General features: G+C 67.6%; 1 protein-coding gene across 2 annotated transcripts in view; it reads right to left on the bottom strand.

Annotated features, from left to right (window-relative positions):
* Positions 1 to 257: 257 nt before the first annotated feature.
* The window catches only part of SYMPK (symplekin scaffold protein), a 35,422-nt gene continuing 26,146 nt past the window's right edge, over positions 258 to 9,533 (bottom strand). For both annotated transcript variants that reach the window (XM_062177515.1, XM_062177514.1), the window contains exons 16-27: positions 9,281 to 9,394; positions 8,323 to 8,470; positions 7,552 to 7,712; positions 6,327 to 6,435; positions 6,056 to 6,156; positions 5,487 to 5,577; positions 4,888 to 4,989; positions 2,251 to 2,438; positions 1,371 to 1,547; positions 1,141 to 1,236; positions 474 to 890; positions 258 to 391 (exon numbers count right to left, since the gene is read on the bottom strand). In XM_062177515.1, coding sequence (XP_062033499.1) covers positions 263 to 391; positions 474 to 890; positions 1,141 to 1,236; positions 1,371 to 1,547; positions 2,251 to 2,438; positions 4,888 to 4,989; positions 5,487 to 5,577; positions 6,056 to 6,156; positions 6,327 to 6,435; positions 7,552 to 7,712; positions 8,323 to 8,470; positions 9,281 to 9,394 — 1,833 coding nt within the window. In that variant the 3' untranslated portion in view covers positions 258 to 262. The remainder of the gene's footprint in view (positions 392 to 473; positions 891 to 1,140; positions 1,237 to 1,370; positions 1,548 to 2,250; positions 2,439 to 4,887; positions 4,990 to 5,486; positions 5,578 to 6,055; positions 6,157 to 6,326; positions 6,436 to 7,551; positions 7,713 to 8,322; positions 8,471 to 9,280; positions 9,395 to 9,533) is intronic.

The following is a 9,533-nucleotide window of genomic DNA, read 5'->3' as shown; positions in this document are numbered from 1 at the left end:
TGCAGGCGTCAGGGACGGAGGGAGGCTTGCGGGCAGGCACCCGACCAGCAGCCGCAGCGACGCCGTTGCCAAGGCCCGAGAGGGACGGGCCGTTACCAGGGCGGGGCGCGCACGCGCAGTCCTGCGCCCGAGCCCCGAGCCCCACTACGGGTACCACACAGACACCACACCCACGCCCTAGGCCCGCCATCTCCTTTATTTTATTTAAGGCAAAACATCTGCTGACCAAGCCCCCCCCCCCCCGACCGCCCCCTGCGCCCCGTCAGCTGTGCCCCTTGGCCTCGGGCTCCCCCGCTTCCTCGGCGGCAGGGCTGGGGGTCTTCACGGCCTCGTCGGCTGCAGGGGCGAGGGCCTGGGGGCTCCGCTCCTCCTTCCCGCTGGCCGCCGCCTCCTAGAAGCAAAGACAAGCGCAGGTTGGGGCGCCGCCCCGGCCCGGCCGCTGACCTCGGTGGTGTCCCGGGCGTCGTCCCTACCTTGGGCAGGGGCCCCTCGAGGCTGGAGTCCAGCAGCGCGGCCTCACTCAGCCCCGAGTCCCCATCCACGCTGATGAAGATGCCGGGGGTCTCGCACTCGGGCCCCTCGTCCCGGAAATCTATGGCTTCTTCCGCCGGGGGAGGGCCCGGCCGGGCCGAGGAGGAGGAGGAGGAGGAGGAGGAGGAGGAGGAGGATGAGGACGAGGAGGACGACGAGGAGGTGGAAGATGGGGCGGAGGCGCCCACGCCCCCGGGCTTCAGCTTCTGCTCCTCCTCCAGCTGCCGCTTCAGGGCCTTCTCCTGAGCCAGCCGCAGGCCGATGAGGTCCTGAGCGGGCCGCGGGGCTGCGGCCGGGGCCGGGGCCGGGGCCGGGGCCGGGGCGGGAGCCGGGGCCAGGGCCAGGGGCTCCAGGTCATCCTGGGTTTGGGAAGGGGCGCACAAGCTTAGAGATGGGCGAGCTCAGAAGACAGCGGGAAAGGGGAGACGGGGACCAGGGGAGGCAAGAGAGCGAGGCAGGAGCACGGGGGAGGGGCTTGTCGCTGGTCACGGGGACAGGGGCCGGGCTCCCTGCGCACAGGAGGCTCTGGGCTCTAGGGTTGGGAGGGGGAGCGCCAGGGCCTTCCTGGCTGGGGGCTGCAGGTGCAGGGGTGGGCTGCAGGGCCCTCACCTCCTCCATGGGCCCCGCGGGCGCCTCCTTAGCCTCTGGCTCCTGCTTGCCGCTGGCCTCCAGGATGGCCATGATGGAGTTGGGGATGTGCGCTTGCTAGGAAGGCGGCAGGAAGGGGGCGCTGTGCAGAGCTCTGGCTTCCTGCGGCAGGCCAGGACCCCCCCGACCACCCCACCGTGTAAGCTCGCCAAGGCTGAACCCCTGGGGGCCCCGCCGCCACCCTGGGGTACCTGGTGGGGGGTGAAGGAGCGGACGTGGGCCAGCAGGGGCTCCCGGAGCTCCGGACACTTGTCAAAGACGGCCCCCAGCTGCTGGGGCGGCAGCTGCAGGATGACTTGGAAGCTCTGGGGCTTGGTGCGCTGGCAGCACTTGATGAAGCCCTCCCACACCTTGGGGTACTTCCAGACCTGGCGGGCGGGGAGGACGCCGTCAGGGGGCCCGGGGTCTGCACAGCCCTCACCTCCCTCCAGAGGGCCTGAACTCCCGGCTGGGGCAGCCAGGGCAAGGCGTGGGAGACCACTGGGGACGCCCATCCCGCATCGGGGTGCCAGGGTTCAAGTCCCGGCCCCCCTGCTGACCCAGCTTCCTGCCGGGAGGTGGCAGGTGACGGCTCAAGGACTTAGGAACCCACTTGGGAGACCCGGGTTAACTTCCTGGCTTTGGCCTGTTGTGGGCATCTGGGGGAGTGGATCTGTGAACAGGGGCTCTCTTAAAAAAAAAAAAAAAAAAAGCAAAACCTAGAGCCCAGCTTCCCAGAGCGCTCCCTGGGCCTGGGCTGGGGCCAGGGCAGCACCAGCTTTCTATTCTCAGAGCAGCCACAAGAGGGCGACATTCGCTGTGCTAAACAGAAGCGGCCAGTGGTGCAGGCGCTCGTCCAGGATCCCGGGAGGACAGAGGTGCAGGAGACTCGGCTACCCCCGAGGCCGCAGAAACCTCCGTGGCAAGCGTGGCTGAGCCCAGTCCGGGGCCTGCCTTCTGACCCACGGCATTTCTCAAGGCCCCAAGGTCTCGGGGCCACCTTTCAGCCCCAGCTGGCACCCTGGTCATGGGCGCACACGCCCGAGGCCGGCCCCTCAGGCAGCGGGCCGGGGTGGGGCCGGGGCGGGTTACCTGCTTCATGATGAGGCGGGACAGGATGTTCATGACGAAGCCCCCCAGGCGGGGGTACATGGTCAGGGACTGGATGACGGTCCTCATGAGCAGCATGGGCAGGGGGCTCTGCTCCATCAGCTGCTGCATCACCACGGCCAGCACCTCCGACGTGTACACGTTCCGCTCCGCAAAGCACAGGTTGGTGGCTGGAGGAGCGGAGAGTGGGCCTGTCCTCCCTGTCCCGCTGCCCGGAGCGGGAGCCCCACCTCCCTTGCAGCGCCCCAGCTACCGGCCCCGTGAGGGGAAGGGCCAGGGCCCGCTCTGACCTCCACCTCCCAGGGAGACAGGAAGGCCCCCACCCTCGGGGAGCCTGCGCCGCGGGCCTGCCCGGGACATCTTGGCCCCTTAGTGAGGGTGACCTTGGGGAAGGCTGAGCCAGGAAGACACGGCGCCAGGGCGCAGGGGCCTCACCCCTCCAGAGGGCTCCGAGGGGCTGGGGAGCACCACTGCCCAGCCCAAACCCTGGCCAGGTCCTGAGGCCTGCGCTGGGCTGGCACCAGGCCTAGAGCCGTGTGGGGGACAGCGGAGGTCGGAGGCAGGGGGGGAGCGTGGAGGGGGCAGCTCTGGGCGGGGCTCCTGCAGGCATGGGTGGGGCTGCCGCCGAGGTGCTTCCTCCCCAAACACCAGCGCCACGTGATGAGTGTCAGCCACAAGTCTTTATTGAGCCACGAGAGGCCCCCTCCACAGGCTATGGGGAATGGGGGTGTGGGGGCACATAAGGCACGGGCACTTGGAGGGCGAAGATGGAGGCGTTACAGGTGGGGGCAGAGCTGTAGTGGGCACCTGCCAGACACCCCCGGAAGCCAGGTTCTCCTGGGTCCCGCCTGCCGGTCCCCCACCCCTGCACCCCCTCTGCCCCCAGCTCCGCCCCAGCCCCCTCCCCAGTCTATGCAGCCTGAACGGTCTTCTCAAAGTGCAAACCCGACTCTGCCCCTCCCAGAGGCACTCCAGCGGTCAGGGCCAAACTCCCACGGTGGCCTGTGAGGCCCCCACAGGGGTGGCCCCGGGCCCATTTCCCAGTAGCCGTTACTCCCTCACACCTGAGGTCCAGCTGCTACCTCACCCCTACCTACCGCCCCTGGTCTCAGCTGGGTGGCCCCTCATTCAGGAAGCCCTCCCTGACGCTCCACACCCTGGCCGAGTCAGGGCCCCTCTGGGCTGTCCTACTGCTCCCCTGCCTCCCTTTCTGGGCTGTGACACCAGGGGATAGGGCTGGGGCTCCCCGCTGTGTCCCTCAGGACAAGTGCTCGGCGAGTTTGCTAAGCTAGGCCAGCTCTCCAGGTGGGTGCGGCTGGCCAGAGGAAGCGGTCGCTCCCGGTTACCGCACAGGGGTGGGGGCCCCAACAGTGCAGAGGCCTGGCCAGCTCCACGTGGGCCTTGGCACCGCCAGTGGTGCCCAGCAGGCGGCTACTCTGGGATGGCTGTGGGCAGCTGGGGGCCCCCAGGAATGGAGGCCAGGAACGGAGGGGCGCAAACAAGCAGGGAGTCAAGGGTGGGTCTCGGGGTTGGTGCTGTGCCGTGCCAGGTAAAGCCACCGCCTCTGATGCCGGCATCCTATACGGGCGCCGGTTCGAGTCCCAGCTGCTCCAATTCCTATCCCGCTCCCTGCTAATGTGCCTGGGAAAGCAGTGGAAGATGGCCCAAGTGCTTGGGCCCCTGCACCCATGTGAGAAACCCGTTAAGAAGCTCTTGGCTCCTGGTTTCAGCCTGGCCCAGCCCCAGCCATTGTGGCCATCTGGGGAGTGAACCAATGGATGGAAGACCTCTCTCTCCCTCTCTGTAACTCTTTTCAAATAAATAAATAAATCTTAAAAAAAAAAAAAGGGTCCTGCTAATACTTTCCCGGGCCCGGCCACCGGCTGCCTGTGTGACTGCTGCTCGCGGGGACCATCAGACCCACACAGCCGAAGCCACGGTGCTTGTGCACCTGCGCGGGGCAGGGGGCCTCCCTGCCTCCGCTCGTCAGGGTCAGGGCCGCCAAGGCCACGCTCCTGGACTATGCCCTGTGGGACGTGTCTGTCCAACAGCGGCCTCGGGGCCTGTCTTAACGAGGGCTTTACGTTCTCGCCAGCTCTCCCCACAGAGGTGCCCGAGACACTCAGGAGCTGGACAGGAGGCCCCCTGCTCCCCCTGAGGGGGCTCAGAGGACCGCTGTGGACAGGGAGGGAGACAGGCACTCCACAGCCCAGGGACCTCTCTCAACCTAGGAGGGCAGAGGGGAGAGGCGCTTTGGGAAGCTGTCCCTGAGGCCAGGGGCCCTGGGGGCTGCACCCTTCTCAGGTCCATGTGGCTGGGGTCTCTGTGTTTTCCACCACACTACGTAGTTGCTGTGTGTCCTTGGGCAAGTTACTTAACCTCTCTGGAACCTCCACTTCCTTGTCTACAAAACGGAAGTCAACACACTAACTAGGTGAGGTATGCTGGGGTCAGCAGGGGCGGGAGGCACTGAGGGAGAGCTCAGTGGGTGGTGTCCACTGGGGGCGGCCACACTTGCCCCGACCCCCGCTGCCTTGGCTCTGGTCGCGGCAGCTCTTGGCCTCGGCGGACTCTGCGGGGGCAGTGGCCATGGGGGGCGGCGGCTGTGGGGGGCCTCACCTTTGATGATGGACTTCATGTCACACTTCACCGAGTCGATGTTGTGTAACGCGATGAGGAGCTCTCCGGGGTTCAGGGGGGATAGGGCCGAGTTCCCCTCACCTGCGGGTGGAGCAGGGGTGGGGGTGGCGGGATGGAGCCCAAGTTCCCCAGGGAAGGGAAGTGAATAAAGACGGGGAGCTCTCTGCTTTGAGAGGGTTGGGGGGACAGAGGGCTGGAGCCAGAAGAGACAGAGACCACACAGGGGTGCTAGAGCGGGGGTCGGATCGCAGCCCTAAGACCCCGACTGGGCCCCAGCACGAGGCAGCTGCTCACGGGAATCGGCAGGATGAGAACCAGGCCAGAGCCATCGCTGGAGCAGGGGTCCAGGGGAAGGGAGGGGAGACCGGGATTGCTCTGGGGTATCCTGGGGTATCCTGCGTGGGCCAGAACTCTCCGACTCTGCCCTAGCCCAGGCCGCAGGGTAGAGGGGCCCAGGACCCATTTTACTGCTGGCGACTTTTGAGTTGAATGTTGTACTCTGTCAGGGGCCCAGGGAGCAGGAGGAACCCCCTCCAGAAGCCTCCTGGCCTCCTGGCCGGGGGAGGGGCGTGGCCTACCGTGCTGGGTGCCCAGCAGGCGGTTGAAGACCTCCTTCACCACGATGGGGTTGAGCTTGATGAGCTTAGGCAGGGCCTGGATCACCTCCTTCTACAGGGAGGAGGCGCGGGTGGTCAGCCCCGCCCCCCCATCATCTGGGGGGCTCACCGTCCCCACACAGCGCCTTCTCATCACTCCCCGTGCCCACCTGGCTGGTAACTGGCACCTGGTCCCCTGGGCCAGGCTAAGCACCTCACACACTACGGAGGCACAGCCGTGGCCCACAGCTCACTAGGGGCAAGTCCCTGAAGCGCACAGAGGGGAGCTTCCCATAGGCGGGGAACAGGACAGCCGCGGGTGCGTGTGCACATGGGGGAGTCACGTGACCCACATCTGACAGGGGAGAGGCGGCTCCTGGAGGGGAAGTGTCCTGCTCCAGGCTGGAGGAGGCGGCGGAGCGGGGCTGACCCCAGCGTGCGCTCTCCCAGGTCCGGGGGCAGGAGCACTGGCACGCCCCCGCGCCGCCGCCTGCCCCCTCCCTGCCCCAGCCCGCCCATTGGTAGGCGGAAGCTGGCAGGTGGCCCCATACCTTCTCCAGCCCATTCAGCACAGGGATGAGGAAGCGCACGTCCGGCAGCCGCTTGTGGTACAGGTCGCGGACCCGCTTCACCAGCTCCGGGGAGGGCGGGACTGTAGGGAGCAGCGTTGCCCGTGGGGGTGGGTGAGGGCGGGTGCGGGGAGAGGAGAAATGGGGGGTGTGCAGCAGGGTTCATGGGCCCCACGCTGCTCCTGACGGGGAGGCCCCGCCCCCAGGGGCCCAGCTGCTGATTCCGGGTCGGGAGGCGGGTGGGCCCGGGCACCTTTGTCTGTGAGGCTGTGCAGACATCGGGTGACCAGCGTCTCGGCGCCCTTGGGGCAGTGCTCCACCAGCAGCAGCAGCTCGGGGGAGTTCATGCCCATCCCTCGAATCTGCAGCCAGAGGACGGGGGGAGGCCGGGTCAGCGACAGAGGGGGCCGGGGGCCGCGGGGCGAGAACTACAGGCCTTGGGGGCCAGGGCATCTGGGAAAGGCTGCAGGACTGTGGTCTGTGGTCGCCGGCACCGTCTCGGGTGGACCCGGCCTTGGCTCAGCCCCTCAGCCTCTGCCCTGCGTCCTGCCCTCTGCGGTCTCAGAGCTGACCTGGCCCTCGGAGGCCCACCTGGGCGTCCAGTCGTCGGTGACGGCTCGCCTGGCTCTCGCCCACCCCTATCTGACGGCCACCACCCCACCTGGGCTGTGTGGAGTCCACCCTGCCGTGAGCACGAAACCCAGGGAGCCTGGCCAGGCCGCTCCTTTCCCAGTCAGCGGCCACGGCCGAGAACCAAAGCGACGGCCCTTGGCCCACGGGTCAGCGTCCGCGGGGCTGGCTTTCCCGCAGTGGCCCACCGTGGAAACGGCGCGGACTCTCCTGAACGGGGCGGCAGGCGTGTGGGCACGAGGCCACTTCCTCTTTTTGTTTTTTTAACCAGTGTTGAAAGACTGTCGGGGCAGAGGTCAGCACGGTGGTCCCACGTGCGCAGCAGGCGGGCAGGGCAGACGCGCGAGCGTGGGTGCCCCGAGCTGCCCCTCACCGGGGCAGGCCAGGGTTCCCGCAGCGGGCGGAGGGACCCACTTTCCTGCTGGGACAGCCGCACGCGCTCGCTGGCAGCACGGGAGGCTCACGGGGCGGCAGTGCTCAGAGGGGTTATGTCTGCAGGGTCCCTGCAACACCTGGGGGCTCTGGGTTATCTCCCCTGCTTTCAGTGAAGGGGACCAAAGTTGCTGTGAGAAAGTGAGGCAGAAAGGGACCCCAAGTCTGTCCAACTCCAGGCTCTAAACTGTGGGGCTGCTGTGTTGTCTTTTCGTGGCTGACGGGGGACCCATGGGCTGGCCACCCTTGGTGCTCAGCACAGGCGTGGCAGAGGTGCCCCGGGGAAGGGCAGGAGTCAGGGACTCAGCCCCACCCACAGGTAGGCAGGGCCTGGACTGAGCCCCACCCACGGGTAGCCAGGCCTGCACTCAGCCCCACCCACAGGTAGGCGGGGCCTGGGGGCTAGGAGGCCTCACCGGCTGCTCGATGACCCTCAGCACCGTGCGCTTGATGTCGGCGATGGCCTCGGTGTACACAGCGGCCAGCTCGTGGATCAGCTTGTGGTTGTGAGGCAAGAGGGCCAGGTAGAGGTGCAGGCACTGCTTCACCGTCTCCTCGGTCCAGGGCGCCGCCACCTCTGACAGGGGGGGACGGGCATGAGACGGCCCCGCCCCCCGCCCCGGCCCCGTCCGTCCCTTCTCAGGGAGTGGATCGGCAGGGACGAGGGGTGACAAGAGGGTCGTGGGAGAACAGGCGGGACGGGGGACTCCCTCTCAGCCTGCTGTGACCCCCGAGCCCCCGGCGGCTGGAAGGACCTTCCTCAGTGTGGCCCTCCCTGGCCCTGCTGCACGGGGCCCCGCTGGGCTTGCCCGCCCTCAGGGTGGAAGCCCAGCCCCTCGCGGGAGGCAGTCCCAGCGCCCGCCCGCCTCTTCCTGCCCACCCAAGGCAGCGCTCTCTCCAGGTCAGACGCCACCCCGACGGCCCCTGCACCTGCCTGTCCCTGGGGTCTCAGGCGGCCTGTGTCTCCCCTGGGAAGGTTCCCACCTCCAGGCTGGGCTGGGCCCCCCGTGCCCCCATCAGACCCCAAACCTTCCTGTACAGCCGTCCCTGTCCTGGAGGCCCACGTGCCCCCAGGTGGCCCTGCCTGGCCTTCCTGGAGAGCGTGCTCGTGCCCTAGGCTGCTGTCTCCGCCATGTCCAGCCAGCTCCCGGGCTCAACACACGTGACGTGACGAGCAGGCACCACACCTGTGTCCTTGTCGGCCCCGAAGAGCACCGAGGGCGGGTTGGGGTGCACCAGCAGCTGCAGGTAGTTGAGGGCGAACTTCTCCACGTACTCCCGCAGCTGCTCCTTCTCGTACATGCGCTTGATGAACAGCAGGGCCTGGGAGCGCACCTGAGGGGACAGTGGAGCCCTGCAGAGCAGTGGGTGACACAGGGGGGCGGGCGCGCGTGTGGAACGGAGTCCCGGCCTGAGGCTGGCTCTGCGCCACCTCCTTTTCCACCTCTCAGCCCTGTGTTCTACGGCCCCGGCCTCGCTCACTACGCTCCAGGGAGATGGAGCTTCCCTCGCTCCTCCAAAGAGACTCTGTGGCCACAGCACCCTGGTTCTGACACTCGGCCCAGGGGGGCCCTGGCCCTTCCTGGAGCCACCTGACGCCATCTGCCGGGAGCAGGGACAGTGGGGACGGGTCCAGTGCACGGCTTTGTCCATGCAGCTGCACAGGCCAGATGTGCACCGTGGCCTGTCTCCTGGCAAAGGAGCAGGTGGACGACGAGCGGCGACAGGCCAAGGGGCCCCTTCGACCATGGTCCCACGTTTTTCCCGCTGAGAGCACACCCACCTACTTGTGTTTCCATTCTTGGCGCTCACGTCCCCTCCTTCAGGAAGCCTTCCTTGAACACCTCCCTTGCCTGCGCACACCAGACGCGGCAAAGCCCTCCCGGGGGACTCTCACGGCCGCACTCGGCGTCCTCACTGCCTGCTCTGTGGTTAGCACCCAGGTCCCGGTATGGGAGCGACACCTCCACTGCGGGGACAGGGGGCGTGGGCCTGGCCCTGCGGGTGGGGTGTGCACTTACAGGACTGGCTTCACTGAGAATGAGAAATAAAACCACCAGAACCTGCTGCCGAAGTCCAGGGGACGGGAGGAGGCCGGCTGCCGCCCTGGCCAGGCTGCTGGGTGAGCCGCTCGGCGGGGCTTACCTTGTCCTTCTCATGGGAGCTCAGGTCCAGGAGGACATGCAGGTACTGGAACTGACGGGACGGGCGCTTGAAGATCAGGTCTCGGAGGGTGGACATGCCCAGGTAGGTGCGACTCTGTGGCAGGAGGGGGCGCCAGAGCTCAGCCTGTGGCACCACGCCTGCAGGACCGGTCTCTCGCCGCCCCTGCCTGCAACAGGCTCACAGGGCCCAGTCCCCTGCGGAAGCCTTGCCACAGGCCGGCCGCCGGGCCCCG

This window comes from Lepus europaeus, chromosome 19, assembly GCF_033115175.1.
Source record: "Lepus europaeus isolate LE1 chromosome 19, mLepTim1.pri, whole genome shotgun sequence".
In the NCBI taxonomy this organism is placed as follows: Eukaryota; Metazoa; Chordata; class Mammalia; order Lagomorpha; family Leporidae; genus Lepus; species Lepus europaeus.
The sequence above is the reverse complement of the archived record's forward strand: the minus strand, read 5'-3'. Positions and strand labels throughout refer to the sequence as shown.